The following is a 23,283-nucleotide window of genomic DNA, read 5'->3' as shown; positions in this document are numbered from 1 at the left end:
AACCCCAGGAAGCGGTTTCTGCTAAAACAAATCCCCCGGTCTGTTTTATCAGGGAGTTCCATGCAAAACCCTTCCAGAATCAGGAATCCCCCCCCCCCCCTTTTCGGCTCACTAGGGGGTTAAATCTTGCTGCTTTGGCTGTAGACTCATTCCTTGCTCGGAACAGGAATGTGTTAAGTCAACCCCAACCTCAAGCCCATTAGATGACATCACCACTATTGTCAGCTGATAGGCAGGCAGTGTGGTTTCAGGAAAATGACCTCATGGACCAACTTGAACCTCCTGACAGGACGAGATTTGCCCACAGGCTAGATTGTCCACCACCCATGTTCCTGGGCATAAAAAAAAATTTCTGGTGCAAATGGAAAATTAACCTATGCATATTACCCTGGTTTTCCAGAAAACCTTTGTCTCTGTGTGCACTACTGCTTACGTTAAATACATTAATAATTTGTTGCAATTTAGAACACCTTATTCTCGAAGGAGCTCAAGATGGTGTACATAGCGCTCTCCCACCTCATTTATTCCCCACAACAACCCTGTGAGGTAGGTTGGGCTAAGAGGCAGTGACCGGCCTATGGTCACCCAGTAAGCTTCATAGCCAAGTGGGCATTCAAGTTTCAGGTCCTAGTCTGATACTCTTAACAGTTACACCACACTAACTCTCAAGCTTACAAGTCCAATGGAAAGTGTGTAATTTGATACACACACACTCCTGCAGAAATAATAAAAAAGCAAATCCTCCAAAGTGGTGATCACTCATAGAATCAAAGAATTGTAGAAGGGACCCTGAGTCATCTAGTCCAACCGTCTGCAATGCAGGAATTTCAACAGGTGGTTCTCAATCTAACTTGAAACCATATTGGACCCAGCTTAGCTTTGCAAATGTGCTAGCAGTTTTATTGCTGCACCAGCTTGTTTAGGAATTGTTGGTTAGAAGGAACATACCTTTTTACCAGTTTCTCTGCTTCATTATAGTAGCCTGATTATGTATGTATGTACATATGTACTGTGTTGCGGAGCATTTTGTATTACTGGCATGCTGTTAAGAAATGAAGATTATTAGAATGACTGGTGCCCATTTATTACATTTTTCTTTATATTCAGTTTGGGGCAGCATGCTGCACATGAAGTGGTTTTATTTTATTACATTCTTCATAGTTAATCTTTAGGATGCACTATCACTGACCTCCCATGCACAGCATGAAAGTGATTTTTTGTCTGTAGTTCCAAGCATTAATTTTTTCTCATATAGTGTATAAGGTTTTCTGAAGTGCTTCTCATGATTCGAAAGAAGCTCTTCCACTTGATTGGTCTTTGCTGTTCCCAAGCTATTAAAATATTTGGAAATGAGCAATCTGCTCAGTAATACTTTCTTATTCAACTTGTACACGCACAACAGCGGTTTAGTTTTACATGTATGAATTGAAATGAGCCTGAGTAAAGCTTTGAGGTCTTTTGTTCCTCTGCTTCCATGCAGTTGGGAGAAAGATTTCCTCAGTGTTTTGGTTCACTTTCCATAATTTCTGACTTCTTATGTATGAACCAGAGATCATGATATAAAACAATCTCTAGTCAGGCTTCTGAGCGAGCTAATTTCAAACCATGGGTTATGAAGCTGGCTCATTTTAAATCACTCTTGCCTAGAACAGGAGTTTGTGAACCTGAAGCTTTTCTCATGCTTATCCCATGTAGCACTAAGCTATATTTTAGTGCTGCATAAAAACCAGCCCACTTTTAATGCTATTGCTAGTATGCCAGTCTCTCAAAGTTCCAACAGGTGATTTGCGGGTTGGTTTGCACATTTGCTGCAACCATAAGCCTATCTTGAGCTGCAACTTGTAACTGTGGCAATGTGCTGCCACAAGGAAGAAAGACAATTTAAGAAAGCCCTTATCTTTTCTTTACAGAACTTCATTCCTGTAATGTAGGCAGTATTGGGGTGAAATCTTTTGTTATGAGAGTAAATTGCAGCTTTCTCCTGATGGCATATGCAAGCATCCATTATGCATTCTTGATGTGACAGATTTATTAGAAATTTAAATTATTTGACTTGTGGTAGAAAGGAGTTGAAACCCTAATTTTAAACTTAGGTAAATTTCACATGCTATGTTTTATATTTTTATGGAGAAACAATTGGTCACACTTGTTATTTAATAATAATGATATGAACATTAATTGTAGGTCCAAGTTTGAACTTCAGTGTCTTCTCAGAGTTTCTTTTTATTCCTGCAGTAGGAAAATTCTTGTAGTTCACATAAATGTTTTACTTGCCACATTCATGTTCGGTACATAACTGATACAAGAGTCTTACAGCTTAAAAGAAAAGGCGAACTAGAAAAAAACCACGCATTATAATTAACAGGCAGCCTTAAGTTACTGGGCTTGTAGGTTCCAGGTATATGAAAATGTACATGTTGCAATAATTCCTTACATAGGTATTAGGTCTCAAATCTATACATTTTCCTTGGGAAGGGGGATATTGGCAATATTTCATCTGGTTATTCCTGTATTGACAGTTTTTGTCATCTGGGAATCAAAGAAGAATTGCTTTCTATAAGGATGTTTCTTGAGGATATCTGACTGCAAAGAGGAATACCATCCATAATATCTCACTAATATCATGCTAGGTAAACTCCTTAGGTTTGAGTTGATTATTTAGCCTATGGATTTCTTGAATTTTAATTGACAAATCACAGTAGAAACAAATGGTGGTCCTTGTGATTACAAAACCAAGGCCCTGGTTTTTGTTCACTGAAGCTATCTGATTTATAACCTACTTGTCTTCCTGTGTATAGGGTAGAAACATAACTGATTCAAGTAGTACTATGAATTTGTTCAATCTCTTTGTTTAGAATAGAATCTGAGTGAGATCTTAACTCTTGAATTAATTCCATTTGTCCAGTTTAGTGACCTTACTCCTGCACAAGGTTGAATACTCTGGATGCATTAAACCTTGTGAAATGAAAATGCAGATTATAGGCAGGTGTTGTTAGCTTAAACAACTTTTAAGAAATTCAGTACTCTTGATAGGATATTACAGCTTAAGTAAAAAATAAATGCACCACTCTAATAAACCAGGGTCAACAAATAGAGTTTTGTGAACACTTATGCTTTAAAGCAGAGGCACAGGAGGGAGTACCTCTGGATTTTTTGCAATAGAACTGCAACAGTTTCTGACTCCAACTGTTTACCAGCAAACCAAAAGGGCTCCCCATATTATGCTACTGAAAAAAGTAATTAAGGGGAATTAAGGATGAATTTTCATGTGAAAGGATTGTGAGCTCAGTTCTGCTACTAAAAATATCTTCCTGTTCTGAGACATGTACTTAGAGGCAACCAGTTCCTTCGTTCTTGGTACATGTCTGCCTCTTTACAGTGGAAACATTATTTGTCCCTGGTTTTAAGCATGGAGAAACCCTAATATAGACTAATTATGTCTTTTGGGGTAATGCAGTATGTATCTGTTCTTACTTTTGAACCTGTCTTTGAGTCCCTATGTTACTTCTGTAGGTTTTTCCCCTCTTAAAAATACTTTGCATTTCTGTTATAACCAGCAAATTGTTTAGAATATATAACTCTTAAGGGGCTGAATCATTGACTTGGATCCAGATAAACGAGGGGAAGAAGACAATGTATTTGTGCTGTTTGAATTTTCTTGCATGTGATAGTAAAATATTTCTCACAAGCCAGCAGCACAAGGTAGCATACTGTGTCTACAGTATGAGAGAAATAGTGAATAAGGAAGCTGTAGGATAAACTAGTGGGCCGTAATAACGTCTTGAAAATAGCTTATGCAAACAGAAGCAATTCTTTGGATTTGGGGTTGCTTTTCTCATGCAATGCTCTTCCGCTAGGTCGGAAACAGCCCTTCTGTGAGTGGAAGAGGCTTTCCGCTAGCAGAAGGGCACCTGGGATCCAAGCTACTTGCTCCAATGGGACTTATTCCTTCTCCATTTGGAACATATCTAGCGTGAGCAGGCAGTAGAGTGGAAAGAGAGTCTCATTAAATGAACAGTTCAGAATCAACTATGAACCTGACATTTCTGCAAAGGAACTTGGTAGGTATAGTCATCTGCAGTTTTAAACATTTTTGTGTCTTCTGTTTGATAAAATATTCCTCCTCCTAGGAGGGAGGTAGATATTTTAAAGAGTGAGGTACCCGTATGTTTATCCTGGTTGAGGGTATGCTTGTGAATGTGTGCTGTCATCTTGAAGGCTTGTACATACCCAGTGCATTGCTTTTAACTATTGTATAAATGGTTTAGAGAGAATTAAAATAAATTATGTAATTTGATTAAAGAATGATTGCATTATTTAAAAAATAATGTACATTATAAAGAAAATTTGCATTCATACTGCAGTTGCCATAACTTACTTGATGGGGATTTTAAAAACTTGCCTACCTACCCAATTCATACTCTAACTTTTAAGTGGATCTTCTTATTTGCTGCTTTTGAAAAAAAGACACCTAAACTTGTGTTGTTTGTCCTGTTCAGGAGAAAAAAGAGCAAGAGCAGAAGTCGTAGCCATGACAGGAAGAGGAGTAGAAGTAAGGAGCGCAAACGAAGTCGTGATCGTGAGAGGAAGAAGAGCAAAAGTCGGGAGAGGAAGCGCAGTAGAAGTAAAGAACGGAGACGCAGCCGTTCAAGAAGTAGAGAACGGCGATTCAGAGGCCGTTACAGAAGCCCCTAGTATGTTGCGCAAAATTGTCATTTTAGTTCTAATATTTCATTGCTGAATAAGCAGGAAATGTAATAAAAGTATAAGTTTTATTTTCTTTAAAAAAGGCAAACTAACCTTTTAATATAGCTGCATAAGCCTCAATTTTAAGATGTATACATTTCTGTACCTTGGCTTAGGTTTTTCAAAATACTTTTAAGCAGACAACTTAAGAGAAATCTGCTTCCAGTATCGTGGTATCTGAAATCACAGTATGACTGTAGCAGTGACACAATTTTCTTTTGCGGTATCGTAGTGGGTAATCACTGTAATGGTGGAATAACAATATATGGTTCATACATAATGCCAAGTCCATGAAACTAAAAGTCCTTGCCATACAGGGGGAGGATAAGACAGACCATGCAAGCCTGAGACTTTGAGACTTTGCTTGCGCGCCTTCTTGTTCATATATATATGTTGCACTAAATCATCTGAGAACTAGCCCAGACTTTCTCATAATGTCAAAATGATATCTCAGGTTAATTTTGGATATGCTTCACATATCTGCCTTACTGCATCCCACTTGCTTTCAAATATACTTGTAAAGTGAACACCAGTTAGCATTTAGTTTCTTTCAAGATTGTTCCTGCCAATAATGAACTTGCTTAGTAATATATTGTCTTGTCTTTTTTTTAATCTAGTTCTGGTCCAAAATTTAACAGTGCCATCAGAGGAAAGATTGGCTTGCCTCACAACATTAAAATAAGGTTTCCTTCTCTTATTTTATGGTGACTATTTAATTATCTATTTTGATGTATTTAATACCGTCATAATTGGTTGTATACTTTTTTCCACAGTAGACGACGATCTAGGAGCAAAAGTCCATTTAGAAAAGACAAGAGTCCTGTGAGGTAGGCAGTTGAATACTACTATTTAAATTGACTGTGCAGTGTTGAATATTATATGAGGTGTCTCAGTTGCTTTCTGTGCAAATCTCATTCTCACCTTTCAGCTTGCAGAACATGCTCTCTGTGCATGTTTAGTGTGCTGCCTCTGCAAGCCAAGGTTATTGTTAGTATTTTAATTTGGCATGAGTAGCATAGAGTGCACCTATTTTGATTGATTGTGGCAGTTCTGAAGTGTTGTGGATGTTGGTAGCACTACAGAATTTGATATTCTTTTATTATTGGTAGTACGACCTTTTGCTTTCTCTGGCCATTAATAGGAACGTGATACACCTCTGTGTGAAGGTGACTTATGCATTTGACATTAATGAGCTATAAGTAAAGGTAAAGGTACCCCTGACCATTAGGTCCAGTCGTGGCCGACTCTGGGGTTGCGGCGCTCATCTCGCTTTATTGGCCGAGGGAGCCGGCGTACAGCTTCTGGGTCATGTGCCAGCATGACTAAGCCGCTTCTGGCGAACCAGAGCAGCGCACGGAAACGCCATTTACCTTCCCGCCGGAGCGGTACCTATTTATCTACTTGCACTTTAATGTGCTTTCGAACTGCTAGGTTGGCAGGAGCAGGGACCGAGCAATGGGAGCTCACCCCGTCATGGGGATTCGAATCGCCGACCTTCTGATCGGCAAGTCCTAGGCTCTGTGGTTTAACCCACAGTGCCACCCGCATCCCGAGCTATAAGTAGATTTTTGTAAAATTTTCACGGAGCAGCAAGAGATATCGTGCTCCTTTCAGCTGTTCTCCATTCCACACTGATGTGTCTAAGGTCTATGGGAACAATCTCTGCTGAAGGAAGGAACTGTCTGGTCTGAGTAGAGGCGCTGGAATGTCCCTAAGTTAGGCTCTATGGAACCATTGGGTAAGATGACCCAAATGGCAGCTAAGCTGCAGGAGCTTGGGGTGCAGGTATGGCCTACAGAGATTATTCTTAACTCGCAGTTTCATGGACCCAATGGGCAAATGTCATGTTAGCCTCAGCTGCCTGCTCCCCCATTTTTTGAAAAGCCATCCTTCACTGCTTAATTCAGTACTTACGGCAGGCAATTAGGGTCATTCCCCATCAGGCCAGGTTGAAAGAAAACAAGCATTGGGCTGTTTTCTTGCATTCAGTCTAGTTACTGTCTTTGGGCTCCTGTGAGCTTAAGCTTGTTAATTCATCTCTCCTGCCAGAATTTGCTAGCGGCACCCATGTATAGATCTCGGCCCCTGTGTGTTCTTGTCTGGCCTATCCACATATAGGGGACTTGCTTTGAAAATAGGGGGATTGATTGAATTAAAGAGTGATCACAATGTCAGGCATAGATTTGCAGTCTTGTAACTGGAGTCATGGTCACTTTGCGAACAGAGTGCTGTTAGGTTTAGACCTTACTCCCATTCTTGCCATAGTCCGCAAAATGTGGACATTTTACAAGAGTAAGGTGTAAATAATGTTTGGAGGGAGATTTTGTAATATTGCCTTTCAGTTGCAAAGTATATGATCACTGCATTTTTGTGTGTAAAAAGTGCTATTCTGCTTAAGCTTGATAAATACAGTGATATGCCTTCATTTTTTCTATGCATCATTGCATTTCTCTTGCTGCCCAGTGCTATACTGATTACTGCCTTTGTATGGATAGAATATCGAAAGACATAAATTTGTAAAATGGCTGAATACGTTCTTTCATTTCAGACATACACAACTATTAAAGTACGTTGAGGTTAAAAGCATTTCCTTTCTAATGCTGGGATTAGGTAAGGTGTACGTACTTAGAAGTATGTCCATTAAATTAACAGATTTTTCCAGGCATACTTGTAGAATCGGGGTGCAAGACCTCTAAAACATCCTTTGTTAACCCCGAGCACCTTCTCCCAACCCTATTTTGTCTTTTTCATCTGCGTTACACATTCTTGTATATTGGGGTAGGAATATACATTACACAGGAAAGAGCCCTTTTCTGAGGGCAATACCTTTTTTTGCACTATAAATAATGAATTCTGAGATATTGAGACATTGACACATCTCATTAAAGAGGACTGTGGATATCTGGTGCAGTTGAAAAACAGGGGTACCTGTCTGCCTTACTTGAAGCATGTGCTATTTGAATGTTAAACCTCCATCTGTGTCTGAATGTAAATGGATTTAATGAATATCAGAACAAATTTGTTCAAATTATCTTCTTTTAAAATTGAAAATTACTGACCATGGTTTATCTATTATTTTCAGAGAACCAATTGATAATCTAACTCCAGAAGAGAGAGATGCTCGAACAGTATTCTGTATGCAGCTTGCTGCAAGAATTAGGCCAAGAGATTTGGAAGAGTTTTTCTCTACAGTAGGAAAGGTGAGGCGTCAATAACTCAAATTTCTTCCGGTGTCATCTTAATATTTTTAAAGCAGAATAACTGAGCAGATTTTTTTTTCAAACTTTCTGTATATTAAATTCCATTTAAGATATGGTGGAGTATTTGGGATGATTTGCAAGATTGAGCTGCTCAATTTTTAGCCTAAATCTAAAGATTCCACATGAGGACTTGCTAGCTAAAATAACATAGACCAGGCATGACCAACTCACAAGAGACTGCGATCTACTCCCAGTTTAAAATGCAGGCCGTGATCTACCCATTGTCTTTGGAGGGACGAGGTGCATGTGTGGGGTGCGTGTGTGGAAGGAGGTAGCTAAGTGGATGCAGGAGGGGGGAGTTTAAGTGGGGGTGGGAAGGAAAGGGAGGCAAAAGTTCTCTCTCTGAGGATCCAGTTGGCTTCTCTTCCCACCCCCAGCCAGCCCCTCTCCCTCCACTTAATCAGTTCCCCCCCCCCCCGCAGCACTTTCTCTCCCCCCATCAAAGGTAGCTGCATAGTTGACGTGGATCCCGATTGTGCCTGCCCCCCCTTTTACCCCCACTTCCGGGAAGACCGGGCCAGGCGACATTCCTTGTCCTTTCCGCCTGTCCTGGTCTTCCCTGCTGCAGCAGGGGGACCCAGTGCCAGGGCCACCACTGCAGCAGTGACGGCTAGGCTGGGTGACATTCCTTGCACTTGCTGCCTGGCCCGGCCTTCCTGGCGGCGGTGGAGGGACCCAGCGCCAGGGCCACTGCTGCAGCAGTGAAGGCCAGGCAGCAAGCGCAATGAATATCGCCCAACACTGCCTTCCCAGCGGGGGAGGGACCCAGCGCTGGGGCCACCACTGCAACTGGGCTGGGTGGCAAGTGAGCAGGCAAGGAATGTCCCTCCCCCCGGCACTGGGTCCTGCTGCTGGCAGGAAGGTTGGGCTGGGCAACATTTCTCCTGCTTGCCGCCCAGCCTTCCCTGCAGCTATGGCAGGAGGCAGGGGAAGGGGCGGTGACATTCCTTGCCCACTTTATTTAATCCCACGACCAACCAGGATCACTCCTGTGATCTATTGGTCGATTGCGGTTGACTGGTTGGACATGTCTGACATAGACAAAACCAAGTTACAGTAGGATTGTCCTGTTCCATTATTTTGGCAATTCTTTGGAAATAGGAGAAAGTAAGTAACTTGTGCATGTTGGCAAAACAATGTGATTGGATCCTAAGGTGCCATTCTGTGGAGCCTCCGTCTAACGTTAGGGGGAAAGGCAGTTTTGTTGATTTCCCTCTCTTCCCCTCTGGAGTAGACTTTCAGGGGTGTGGGGAGAGGGGATTTGGCAAAAACAGAATCTCAGGATCCATCCATGATTTGCTTGCTTTTCTGATGGTGTAAGATGCTGACACTTTTGACTCTGAAAGTTTCACAGTTGTTACTACACCAGATTGTCTAGAACAGGCACGTCCAACCTCAAGTAGGTTGCAATCTACCAACAAGTATCAAAAATTGGCAGTGATCTACTACCCTCAAGTCATTTAAGATAGAGTGATAAAGGATCTTTCTTTCACAGATACAGTAGTTATGTTTGGATATCATCATGACAGATCCAAATAGTTACTAGATGAACAAGTAACTAAGCAAATAATATTTTTATATTAGTTTGCACAGATCTGAGAAGCCAGCTTCTCTCTCTCTGTTAACTCTTCCGAGTTGCTTCTTCCTTGCTCTCCGATTCTCCTTCCCTGCCCCCCCCCCCGGCATACTCACTCTTTCCCTCCACCTCAGTCTTTCTCCTTCAGCTTTTTGTTTTGAGTCTAATCATGTTATCGCCCCCATCCCTAAGTTAGTACCCTGTGGGAACACCCCCCCCATACACACCAGCCCTCCCTCAAGGCACCACGTCCTCCTCACCACCACCCCTTGCACTCTTAACACACACACACACACACCGAGCACAGTGCAGAGCGGGTGTCAGGCAAGGAAGGTGAGCTAGCTTCCTCAGTTGGAGGAGGAGGAGGAGGCGCTTGGGCTTGCATGAGACTGGTGGCAGCAGCGGCTCCTGCTGCGTCACAGGCTGCAGAGAAAAGCTTTTCTTTCTCAGCCTGTGATCAACGAAAATCAGTCAGCGATCCACAAGTCAATCACGATTGATGTGTTGGACATGCCTAGCCTAGAACTATGTCCCCGTTTTGTGTCTTGCTTTCAAAATAAGATGGTAACATTGCAGCAAAATTTGGAAAATACTTGGCTAATTATTTGAAGGAACAATTGAAAGTCTTTGAGGGAGAGTAGGGTAGCTGTGTTAGGGCACTGAAGCACCATTCCTTGAATACTGAAAAATGGCACTGCTTGTATGTTTTCACAAGTTTATCTGCAGGCATGAGAGAGGATTGAAAAATGATTCAATTTTGTTTCAAACATAATTTTTAATTTGAAGGCACTCGGTAGGAAAAATGTGAATAGTCCTGTGTGAGTAGTCATGGCTCGTCTTTGTATATTTATTTTACTTAATGAACTAGCTTAATAATATGTGGTTTTAAGTTGGCTTGTTATGAAATGGATCCCTTGTTCAAACATAATGCTAAGATGCTTTCAACATGTAATTAAACTCTGTAAGTCCTGCTCTGGGTGAAGGGGAGAGGAATGTGCGACACTGATGCTTTGCTCATGTTCCTTGAGGCTTGTCCACATAGTGCTAAACAGTGGCTTAATATTACCTGTGAGCCAGACCTTGTCTGCACACTGCAAAATTACATTTGCTTACTTGGATATACTTAAGTCAGGAATCTGGGGAAACTGAAGACTATGCAGATTAAACTTTTCAAATAGGTAAAACAAGTTTTAACTGTTCCCATCTTTCTAGGTCCGTGATGTACGCATGATTTCAGACAGAAACTCCAGACGTTCCAAGGGAATTGCTTATGTGGAATTTGTTGATGTTAGTTCAGTACCTTTGGCAATTGGATTAACAGGACAACGAGTTTTGGGGGTACCAATTATTGTACAAGCATCTCAAGTAAGTTGATAGTAATTTCTGTTCTAGCTCCATTACGATCAGTAAATCTTACTTCATGTACACTTTATTCTTGCATTGCAGGGGGTTGGAGTAGATGACCCTCTGGGTCCCTTGCAACTCTACAATTCTATGAGTCACTTGTGATCGAGTCCTTACATTCCATTCTCAACTCTGGATAGATCTGAAGTGTCATTTAGGGTTATACAAGGAGCTTGAATATGTCCAGTATATTTTTTACTTCAGTTGTTTGAGTTTGTCAACCTGTGCCACCTCAAAGTGCTGTTGAAGATTAGGGGACTTTTCAAAAGTAGTTTGACCAAACAATGATTGACAACAGCTAAGAGACAGAGATGGCAGATTAAAAAGTTTATTAGAATAAACTAGCATGCCTATTTGCAAATTTAAATGCCATCTACGTGAATATTATTGTTGATAGTAATAGTAGTATATTTCTTAACGCTTGTGCCTAGTTACTTACGATAAACAGTGCTTGATAGTAGACCAAAAGGTGGAAATCACTCCTAATTTATCAGCAGTTGCATTTTTAAGATGGTTAAAACTTAGTTAAAACTTGTTTTGCACTAAAAACACTGGTCATGACAGCAGACTCCTAATCTTGAATCATTGGAAGTCCCCCCTTTTTTTTAGTATTTATTTTTGAGTGCACTAAACATACAGTGAGTTGGTGGGCTTCAGCTAATATGCATGCTTTGTTTTTTGCTTAATGTAAGAATACAATTTTTGAACTTGACCTATTCTGTAGTGTACTTCTCTCCCTCCCACCCACCCGGTTTTTGAATACAGTCTGAAGCATTCCACAGTTATATGTAGGACAGTTAACTGTTAAACTTTATTTAGTAATGTGTATTGTTTCTATTTGGGATAACTTTTCTAGGCAGAGAAAAACAGAGCAGCAGCAATGGCTAATAACCTACAAAAAGGAAGCGCAGGTCCCATGAGACTGTATGTGGGATCATTACACTTCAATATAACTGAAGATATGCTTCGTGGAATCTTTGAACCTTTTGGGCGGGTAAGTTTTTTAGTTCATTGGGGACAACTGCACCTAGTAGTAGTGACAGAATTATGAATTCCTGAAAGGTTTAATTGGCTAACTTCCTTTCTCTGATTTTAAAAAATGTTAGTTCAAGTAGAAATAAAAACTGCCGTATTTTTCGCCCTATAGGACGCACTTTTCCCCCTCCAAAAATGAAGGGGAAATGTGTGTGCGTCCTATGGGGCGAATGTAGGCTTTCGCTGAAGCCTGGAGAGCGAGAGGGGTCAGTGCGCACCGACCCCTCTCGCTTTCCAGGCTTCAGGAAGCTATCCGCAAGCCTTGCAAGCCCGGCGGGAGGTCCCGCGGGCTCGCAAGGCTTGCGGGGAGCAGCCTGCAAGCTCGGGGGACAGCGGGGAGGCGCAGCGCCGCCACCCCACTATTCCCCGACCTGGTCTGGAGGCTGGCGGGGGGGAGAAGCAAGCTTGCTTCTCCCCATTGCCAGCCCCACAAGCTCGGGGGACAGCGGGGCAAGCCGCTGCCCCACAGAGGCTAGAGAGGCTGTCCCTGAAGGCAGAAGAGGGAGACGGAGCGCTCCGTCTCCCTCTTCTAGCTTGGGGATGGCTGCGCAAACCTGGGGGGGAAATAAAATATTTTTCCTTGATTTCCCCCCCCCCCCCCAAAAAAAAACCCAACAACAACTAGGTGCGTCCTATGGGCCGGTGCGTCCTATAGGGCGAAAAATACGGTACATTTATTCATTTGATCCTAAAGACCAGTCTTGATTGAGTAACTTACAGTTGCACTTCTATAGTAGTGGATGCCAAGTTGCGTAGACTGCTTTCATAGCAGATTGTAAAAATTAAAATAATATTTCGTCTGTCTAACTGCAATATTATTCTGGTTTGTGCTTTCAACAACACTGTGATAACATCAAACAGTGGTATTGCACCATGGGATCACATCTTGTGCTCCCTTTCCTCCTCACACTCTCCAGTTTACAGTCCCAGTTTTCAGGCAATATCACAATTGGAATGTTTGGTTGTAACTGCAGTTGATGGTTTGCCTTGACCAGCAAATGCGTAAGCAGAGTTTCTGAGAACGGAGCACTTAGGCACAGCACCAAAGTATGATTTAGTATTTTGTGTGACACATCTATTCTTTAGGATTTCACGATCCAAATCTTGAGGATTTCAAACATCCAGGGGAGCTATTAGAACATTCTGTGCATATTCCAATTTGCATTATAGTCCTGGACAAACAGACTTTGATTTCTTCTACTTCCTGTTCTATAAAATAAAAATTGATGACAGTAGGTCTTATATACTAATTGGTACTGGTCTTTGCAGATTGAAAGCATTCAGCTGATGATGGACAGTGAAACTGGACGTTCCAAAGGATATGGATTTATTACTGTAAGTTTATAAAGTTTGTTGTGGCAAACAGGTTCTGCTGATGTCAATTGAATATATTGTTTCCAAGTAAAAATTCTTAGATCTTAAGATGTTCTGATTTTTTTAGACTTGTGATCCTTAACTTAGTTTTAGTTTACATGTGTAAAATTACAATATGTACCACACCTTTTATAATGTGCCCTGAAAGAAGTTGAAGATATTTTAAGTCATAAACATGAATAATTCTGAAAGTTAGGTACTAAGCCCCAAGTTTTGGGCATGCTCACAATGTTAGAATAATTCCAGTTTTTATTAAACATGAGCAACCACTGCTATTGTACTGGACTTCAAGTTGGAGTGTGCTAAATGAAGGTGGCTGCTTCACTACCAGATAATGGCATTCAGTAGAGTACAGTCATATCTTGGATCCTGAATGCCTTGGTACTCGGACGTTTTGGCTCCCGAATGCTGCAAACCCGGAAGTGAGTGTTCTGGTTTGCAAACATTCTTTAGAACCCGAATGCCCAACGGGGCTTCTGCAGCTTTGGTTTCCGATTCCGTTTGACTTCCAAGGTACGACTGTATGTTGCTGTGTTGATAAAAGCAAATTGAAAATGAAAGGATGAAGGCAAAATTGTCCATAGACAAGTGTGCAACTTCTCAAGTTACATAAAATTACTAAATGCAAACGTCAAGTTGATTAACTCAACAACCCCTTAAACCAGGTGGAAGTATGCCCTGGTTTGCATTGCCTGGTAGTTAGTTTGGGCTCCCATGTATGTACCTATGGGTTTTATAGCAAAAAAATCAAATACATTGTGGCTTCTTTCACACTAAGCCAGTTATTTGAAGGGTTCTAGTATTAGCTTGATGACTGAAACTTAATAGTTTCATTTTTTTAAAAAAAATAAACGCTGAAATAAAAGTCTGCTAACAACTGTATTTTAAATGACCATAGATTAATTTGTTTAGTTTTCAGACTCTGAGTGTGCTAAAAAGGCCTTGGAACAACTAAATGGGTTTGAACTAGCTGGCAGGCCAATGAAAGTAGGTCATGTAACTGAACGTACAGATGCATCCAGTGCTAGCTCATTTTTGGACAGTGATGAACTGGAAAGGACTGGAATTGACTTGGGAACAACTGGCCGTCTTCAGTTGATGGCAAGACTTGCTGAGGGTAAGTATATTTGTAAAAAGCATAGTACGTATTTTCTTCTAACATTTTTTAGCATAACACTACGTACTACTATATGATTTCAGTCTAAAGGAAAGCTCACTGCCAAGTTTTTCTAGGTAAGTGGGACGTAGTCATCTCCATGTTGTAGACCTTCTAGTTTGGCTACATTGATTCCCAAAATTTTAAGCTGGTTTGCATACAGTGCTAAAACCATGATTTAGTAATATGGGCATGAGGTGAACAAACCTAAAAATGCACTTCCTTTTTTCTTGCCTCCTTCTGTGCAGCTGGGAAATAAATGCCTGCTGCATTTGCTTTGGGTTTTGTGAATCCTAGCTTGTCGTGAGGTGCTAATCAGAATCAAGGTTTAAAATAAACTTGTAAGCTTCAAAGTTAGTAAACTTTAAACCATGGGTAATGACACTGGCTTTAACTAATCAGAGTTTGTTATTAAACTGTGCTGTCTGGAAATTAAACACAGCAGAAGTCTTCCCAAACCATGTGGAAGTGGGAGGGGATAACTGTAAAGCTAGTAACTTTGATTGGGCTCATTCTGGTTTGTACTTGTAGCACAAAACAATTTTTCATAATTTTAGTATCCTAGTTAAATGTAGAGCCTCTAGCACAAAATAGATTAATGGCTTTCTATTCCAGGTACTGGCTTACAAATTCCTCCAGCTGCACAGCAAGCTCTGCAGATGAGTGGATCATTAGCATTTAGCGCTGTAGCAGGTAAAATTGTTTTTTCTAAATACTGTAATCTGGAAGTTATTCTTAAGAAAGATAACTTACTCACCTGTTGATTATGATATGTTAGCTGATTTGCACAATCACAGCAATTTTCTGTATCACTTTATTTCCTTTATTTCAATTATATACCACTTAGTCACAGAAATTGCTAAGCGGGGTACAATCAGATTACAAAAGTAACAGTGAATAAAATTTTATGCAGGAAATAAAATCAATAATAAAAACAGTATTTAACTGCCTGTTGATATAGAAAGGTTTTCAGGCACCTGAAGTTCAACTATCAGAGGGCCCTGTATAATATCAGTTGTGAGGGAGTTCTACAGAATCAGGCCCACTATACTGAATGTGCAGCTCCTGGGGGATATGGACTGCGTATCTGAGCCACAGGGGACCACTAAAACGGATTACTCTGAAGATTTATAAGGTATCCTGGGCTCAGAATGTTAAGGGCTTTGTAAATTCTACAAGAACCTTGAACTTGACCCAGTAACATGGACAGCCAGTGCGAGCGTTGAAGTGCCAGATTTATGTACTGATGATAATCTGTCCCTACTAGCATTCTAGCCACAGGATTTAGCACCTGCTGGAGCTTCTAGACTAAACTAATTATTTTATTTATACATACCCTGCCCAAGGATAGCCCCACATAGAGCACATTGTGGTAATGAGTATTAAGGTTACTAGTGATCAGGTTATCCCTGTCCAAGAAGAGCCATAGTTGATAACCATAGCTTGTAAAAGGTACTCCTAGTCACCGAGTCTACCTGAGTCTAAAGTGACAGAGAACCCCCGAATTATGAACCTGTTCTTTATGAGAGAGTATAATCGTGTCCAGAATAGGCAGGAGGCCAATTCTCCAGTCATGGGAACCATTCTTCCACAGTGGCTTCTTAGGCTCCTCATCCAGTTTCCTACTTTGCCCAGTGGTTCATGTTTAACTTCTCCTGATTCAGATATTGTGGAGAATAGAGCTGCATGTCATCAGCATACTGATGATACTTGGCCCCCAAACTCCTCCTGACTGTTCCCAGTGGCTTCATATGGATGTATTGGCAACTAGATTCTGCTCTTCAGCACACCATAGCACAAAGACTGGGGCCCAAGACACAATACCCCAACTCTGTTCTGTATTGAATCACCGCCAAACACAACAGGGAGCTCACTTGACTAAGCTAGTGATGCTTTAAATCAGGACACACTGAATGATTGCTGATTTCTGACTTGCACCTTGAGCTTTCAGTAGAGCAGCATATTGTATGTTAGTTATGTGGTTGTCAAGACCTTTATGTATTGGTTGCATGTACAGCTTTCTGCCTTACGTTGCTGTATCTCACATTTGTCCTGTGATTAAGATTAAAACTGCTCCTGCTTGTCTTGCTGATATCTGCTTTGGTGTCCAGCCTCTGATAGTATGATGGCTCAGATGACTGGCTGACTCTGATATACACGACGCACTTCGCATAACCAGTCTTGAATTGTTTGTGAAATTTTCACATGACCTCTTTCTTTTATTGCTTCTTGTCTGCTAGCTTATGCATACACAGTGACAAATTTTCATAGAGGAATGGGTGGTACTCTTTAGGGCATTAAGGGGTGTGTGTGAGAAATTTGTATTCCAAATATTATATTGAAATGTTCTCTGCAATATTTTTCTTTAGATTTACAGACACGACTTTCACAGCAGAGTGAAGGTGAGACTGATTTTGAATAGAGTTGTACATGGCTAGAAAGACAGGCATTTACAATTCCACCTCCCTGAGAGTAAGGATAAGTGCTCCTTACTACTTGTGAGAGGAACTCTCAGAAGCTTTAGACAGTTCCCTACAGTTTGGATAAGAAAAGATACAGCATAAATTTCTCCTGTTTCTTTCCCGGTCCAAGTGAAAACTTCCACTGCTTTCAGCCTATCATGCTTGGCTGTGAAACTTGGTAGCAAGGAGAAATGGATGCTCACCTATTTAAGATAAGGTGATATTAGTGGATCCAGTATGAAGATGAAATTTGAGCTGTTGTCTTTTTTTAAAGTAAATAATAAAGCACTGGATCATTTCTATTTTCCAATTCCTCTTCTAAAATAATTTCATTTTTCAACAATTCTGGTGTGGATGTGCTGACACACAAAAACCTATACATACACTATTGGGATTTTGGGCGTAGTCTTATATCTCTGTTCTCAGGCAGTCCACTCAGTTGTACTTTACTTGCTCCAGAGCCATTTCTGAGTTGGATCTAAATTTTGTAAAGCATTGGCTCTTTTGATCTAAGGACATTTATGCAAGCTTATTTGTCTGGTGCAAGATGAAGGAAGAAATAAACAAGTTCCAACAGAGCAATCTGATTAGCACAATGTTGAATTCCTCCCTATATGTTTCAGACAGTATCTTGTCCTCAAAAATGGGGGCGGGAGTAGGCCTATTGAAGTTAATAAGGCATGTTTAAATTAGGTTCATTAACTTTGGCACCTCTGCTCTAAGTAGGACCTAGTTTAATACAACCCGTGAATTCAGATAGCTGTTCAAATTCCTTAGTGTTTCTTGACAGGGACATAATGCAGTCAGTTTACTCGTTAGCACAGTGCTCAACAAATTGAATGACAAATATATCTCCTGACCTCCTTGCCCAATTTGAATGTGAAAGACTGTTTTTAGGAACTGTATTCTTGCAACAGAATCATATTTTGTAAACCTTGGTTTTCTATTTTGTAACATTGTATTATGATAATTTTTCAGTAGAGTTTGCCTTGATACTTTTAAAGTCTTAGTTGTATTCTGAGGGTGGAATTTGGCATTGTGATATTACAAACGTTCTGCCGGTGCAAGTGTATCAGCTTGCCAGAAGGACCAATCTGCCTCTGCTGGCATGCCTCTCGCAGCCAATTGCGGGGGAGGGAAAGAAAAGAAGAAAGTCTGTTATGCACAGGGCTTTTAGGTGTATCCCACCCTGAATTTTGTGCTTCTTAAAATAAGGAGAAACTTACTCTACACTTTCCTCTCCAGTGTTGGCTGCAGCTGCTTCTGTACAACCACTTGCAACACAGTGCTTCCAGCTCTCCAATATGTTCAATCCTCAAACGTAAGTTAATCTCTCTTTTTTTGTAAAATCTGTTTTATTTCTCTATTTTCAGTATACATATGAAGAATAATTAAGTAATTAATTATTGTCTTACTCTTCAGTGAAGAAGACGCTGGCTGGGATACAGAAATTAAGGATGATGTGATTGAGGAGTGTAACAAACATGGAGGCGTTGTCCATATTTATGTAGACAAAAATTCAGCTCAGGTATGTTGATTAAATCAGTACCCAAAGGTGGTAACTTCTATCTGTTCCTATACTTCTACAAGATGTGAGATGTGGCTATACTACTGATAGTATGGTCAAGTACTTGGGAGAATTTTATGTTCTACAAACAGACCAAACTAAAGTATTCTCTGTGTGATGCCAGAAAACTCTGTTACTCATTTGTCAGTGAACAAATGTCTATACAGACATTGATTCAGTTACTATGTACATCATTGCAAGATTAAAATACATGCTTATGAATCCTGAATTACTAGCTGCAAAGAATATAGGTCCAGTAAGTACTGCATGGACACAGTAATTCAGTTTTACTAGCAAACCGGAGGTTGGACTAATCCCTTTCCAATCCTGGGAGGAATGTGGGGAGTGTTCACGTGACACACCACACCACAGCTGACACACTAACGTGTCATGACACACAGTTTGGAAAGCTCTGCCATAGACCATCTCAGTTCAAGGAAATAAGATGACACTCTGAAACCTAAATGAGATTTGCATGCACCTAAAACTTTGATGGGGAACCTGTAATACTCCAGATGTTGTTGAACTCCCAACCTGCCTCAGCCAACATGGCTAGTGCTCAGAGATGATGGGAATTGTAGTCTAGAAACAATTGAAAGGCGACAGATTCCTCATCTCTGCCCTACAAGATCATGTAGGAGTGCTCCTTAATCTAGTTCTGCTTTCAGATGCACAGGTAGCTAGCTATGTGCTCACCTTTGACTGATAGGCCAGATACAACCCTTCCTGATGAAACTGGACCATGCCACAGTCTTTCAAGCCTTAATTATCTCGTGCTTTTTGTGGCATTGCCCTTGAAAAGCTTTTGGAAACTTCAGTTGGTACAAAATGCTACCATCAGACTTTTGTCTCAGGTTAAACATTCAGAACAAAATTACTTTTTCTTTTTTTGATTTCTTGCATGATGTACTTTAGCATAAGCTGCCTTGAATTAACTTTGTGCAGAAAAGGCAGGATATAAGTATATTAAATTCATTTGATGGATTAAAATATTTATTCACATTTCATCTGTAGTTTTGTTCCAACAACTTGAATTGTTGATTTCTGTTGATCTGCAAGTTGATCTGTTAAATGCATTAAACATTGTTTGTATTTCAGGGTAACGTGTATGTCAAATGCCCTTCAATAGCTGCAGCAATTGCAGCTGTCAATGCATTACATGGAAGGTGGTTTGCAGGTATGTGAACTAAAGTTGTTTACTACTATTATTATTAGAATTAGAATTTATATACCGCCCTGTTACCCTCAGGTAATGTATGACTTGTTGCTGTCTAACATAGGTAATAGGTATAGATAAGCAGCTGGGACTTTGAGAAGTAAACAGTGAGGGGAGTTGTTTCTTAGAACACCACCTAAAAAACTAGGTAATCACAAGTACTGGGGGAAAGTGGTATCAATTTGCAGGCTTCCACTGAGAACCACAGCATTTTTACCATACTCCCTGCAAATTTATCTTCAGTAAGCCAGTGCCCTTAGAACACATGTTGATTTGAGCTGCTTAAATAACTTCTAAGACTTTTAATTGTCTAGACTGATGATTTGCAGTTGAACTCAGATGGGATTGACATTTTTGGAAAGAGGGTTATTTGTGTAGCAGCACTTGGGCAGTTGCTGGGTGAGATACATAACCCTTCCACCTGTTTTCAGTTTGACATCCCTTACCCAGGATACTTTCCCAACAATTATATTACAAGAGGATCAACAGTTCCATTTAAGTTTAATGTAGCCTTTGATGCCACATCCTTCTTTGCCAGACAGATCTTTGTACGTTACAGCAGTGGTTTTCAACCAGAGTGTCGTGGCACCCTGGGGTGCCTTGAATGATGGTCAGGGGTGCCATGGGCAACACTGGCCTCTGTCTTGACGTTCTTTCCCTCCCCCTTCTGATGCCTTTTTGCGTCTCTGCCTCTCAAAAGGCTTGCACAGCTGTTAGCTGCAGCAGACCCGACTACAAGTGCCCCAGTTTTTCTGGGGCTGGCCAGGGGGTGTTTCCCAGGCCCCTGTGAGGCAGTGTAAGAAGGCACCTTTCCCTGCAGCACCTGACCATCATTCAAGGCACCCCAGGGTGCCATGGCACACTGGTTGAAAACCCCTGCTTTACTCAGTGATATTTTACTGTTAACTTACTGTAACCTTAATTTTTTTTCATTGGACTGGTTAACAAGTTCTAATTCTGGAAAGTATTGCTCTTGTTGGACAGATGATTTTTATGTTTTCTTCTTCTTTTTGTTGTTGAAAACCTCCCTGAGCATTGCAGATGCATTGTGAGGATAGAAGTTTACTAAAACAATAGTCCTTGGAGGATTGCAATAGTCTTGTAATGAACTTCATAGGCGTTGCACCTTTCTCATTTTGTCTATTCTTGTTTAAAAAGTAAACAATAAATTTAAACAGTTTCTTCCTCTCTCGTTTCTTTTAGGTAAAATGATCACAGCAGCGTACGTACCACTTCCAACATACCACAACCTTTTCCCTGATTCTATGAATGCAACCCAGCTCTTGGTTCCTGCTCGGCGATGAAGATGGATTTAGTCAGTTTTGTACATAGCTATTTTTGAAGGAAGACTTGAGTTACCTTTTTAATTAGAAGAAGACAAAAGGAAAGGCTGTAAAGTCCTTTTGTGTACATTTCCTGTTACTTTTAAACAAAAAACAAAAAATAGAGTAAGCAGGAATGCTGTGTGTTCATTCTCTTGATTAGCATTCCCACTGTATACAAAGCTGACTACTTGTTCTGCCTTGTAATTCTTGTACATTTAGAACATTTGGCTAAAGTGATCTGTAGGAACAGATGTAGCTCATAGAAAAGATTTTTCTGTAAAAGGTGGACAGGACATAAATTTTAATGTTTCACAAGCCTTTTCTTTTAATGCAGGTATTACATTTTACATTCACCTAAATGTAGATGCTCTGCTAAAGGTTAATATCAGATTTAACTGGACATATTTAGTGTGTTTTGTATGGATCAAAAATTTGAGAGGCTACTGAGTGATTTCTTTGGCCAGCTGTTCTGCTCACTTAATGTTGACCAGTTGGCAAAATTGGGAGGATTATAGAGGATTTTATTTCTAGATGGTAACTTTTGATTGTCTCTGTAAAAGTTTCTTGTAAATAAGGTGTAAGGTGTGTTTAGAATTCCAAACAAAGCTATCTCTGCATTTCCAGATTAAAGTTCCATTGATTGCAGGGAATGTACCTAAGTTTGAAAGTTGAAGTAGGAAATGCAGGAATATATTTTGTCTGGTTGCATATAATCTGCTCTTTTTTAAGCTCTGTGAGCTCTGAAATATATTTTTGGGTTACTTCAATGTGTTTGACAAAACAGCTTGATATTTCTATCAACAAATGACTTTCATATTGCAATGATCTTTGTAAGAACCACTCAATAAAATTCTCCTAAAGGCCTCCAAAAGCATTATTTTTGAGAACTCAAATTAGGTGTAACCAGAAAAATGCAAATTGTGAATAGTTTGGTTCAAAATGCTGGAAAATCAGCGACAGTTGGGCTTCTCTTTCCCTCCCTCCCTCTGTTCACCTTAGTGCACTCAGTTTTTCCTTACACCCACCCACCAGAATGTCTTAAAATTTTAAAACCAAGCTACATTTGTCACGGTGTAGAGGAGGGGTCCCTAACCATGTTCGGCCTACAGGCACATTTGGAATTTCAGGAGTGTTTGCATGACCACAGATTGACTGCTGCTGTTACCAAATGTTGGAAGCATACACAGCTGTCATCCTTTCTTGCCATCTCAGAGTGATTTTTAAAAATGAGACGTGGGACAGACGAAGTTCACCAATGGAGAGGGAAAACCTAGTGAGGCCTGCCTGTTAGTTGGAGCAGTGTACTCTGCTCAGCACAAGAAGTGCAGAAGCAAGTCCATACCCAGTGCTGTATCATCTCTTACTCCTCACAATGACCTTGATGGCCTTTTCTTCTGGACTACTCTATAATGTCTATGTCGATGGCGAAGGTTGCCAGTTGGGTACTTATAACTCCCATGTGTCAATTCCAGTGAACACAAAAAAATTGAACTTAGGTTCACCTCTCTGCTGCTAACAGCCATGCAGCTGTTAAAGCTCGAATTGCAACATAGGATACCATATCACCTAAATACCCTATCTGTAAAGGTTTTGTTAATTTGGTTATATTTTGAGAAGGCTATGCTCAGACAAATTTGAAACTCTAAGTAAAAACTGTAAAAACGAATTATTTTATAAGTGACACCAGTTGGGTGGCACCCTATATAACTATGCCTATTAAGTGAAAATAGTTGTTAATATGGTGAATATGCCAAATCAATTCACAACATACCCAAACAAGTTCTCATTTTCTTGTGTTATTTTTAATTATCCCCTTCTCTCAAAGGCATAAGAGGGCCTGAGCTCCCCTTCTATAATAGTAGTGATCCAATCCTACAACAGGAAGTTCTTGTTATCACCAAGTGGGAAGCTATGGACTTCTTTAAACATGCAATGAAAATTATTTTTACTCTTCCAGAATAAGTGCAACTTAAACATGAAACTGTTATTAGGCTTACACTGCAAACGCTTGGTACCAACTTCTTTTGCTTATCCATGCAATGATTCAAATTAATCCTGTCACATACACGCTTTCGTCCAATTTTATTCCACCTCCATAAACTTGGGATTTTTGCAAAAATTCAAGCCTCCCTGGTTTGGCTTACAAAATCACGGACACAAGA

The 23,283-nt window shown here is 40.4% G+C and overlaps 1 protein-coding gene across 12 annotated transcripts in view; it reads left to right on the top strand.

Moving 5' to 3' along the window:
- RBM39 (RNA binding motif protein 39) overlaps positions 1–21,984 on the top strand; it is a 34,000-nt gene extending 12,016 nt beyond the window's left edge. For 11 of the 12 annotated variants that reach the window (XM_077929161.1, XM_077929160.1, XM_028734790.2 and 8 more), the window contains 14 exons: positions 4,500–4,694; positions 5,364–5,429; positions 5,520–5,573; positions 7,829–7,946; positions 10,795–10,947; positions 11,843–11,980; positions 13,291–13,356; positions 14,308–14,512; positions 15,167–15,244; positions 16,921–16,953; positions 18,259–18,334; positions 18,436–18,541; positions 19,679–19,757; positions 21,000–21,984. In XM_077929161.1, coding sequence (XP_077785287.1) covers positions 4,500–4,694; positions 5,364–5,429; positions 5,520–5,573; positions 7,829–7,946; positions 10,795–10,947; positions 11,843–11,980; positions 13,291–13,356; positions 14,308–14,512; positions 15,167–15,244; positions 16,921–16,953; positions 18,259–18,334; positions 18,436–18,541; positions 19,679–19,757; positions 21,000–21,100 — 1,468 coding nt within the window. In that variant the 3' untranslated portion in view covers positions 21,101–21,984. Of the gene's footprint in view, positions 1–4,499; positions 4,695–5,363; positions 5,430–5,519; positions 5,574–7,310; positions 7,357–7,828; positions 7,947–10,794; positions 10,948–11,842; positions 11,981–13,290; positions 13,357–14,307; positions 14,513–15,166; positions 15,245–16,920; positions 16,954–18,258; positions 18,335–18,435; positions 18,542–19,678; positions 19,758–20,999 lie in introns of those variants that run through there. The other variant, XM_028734794.2, reaches the window with a different exon arrangement.
- The last annotated feature ends 1,299 nt before the right edge of the window (positions 21,985–23,283 follow it).

Source organism: Podarcis muralis, chromosome 5 (assembly GCF_964188315.1).
Source record: "Podarcis muralis chromosome 5, rPodMur119.hap1.1, whole genome shotgun sequence".
NCBI classification, from domain to species: domain Eukaryota; kingdom Metazoa; phylum Chordata; class Lepidosauria; order Squamata; family Lacertidae; genus Podarcis; species Podarcis muralis.
The sequence above is the reverse complement of the archived record's forward strand: the minus strand, read 5'-3'. Positions and strand labels throughout refer to the sequence as shown.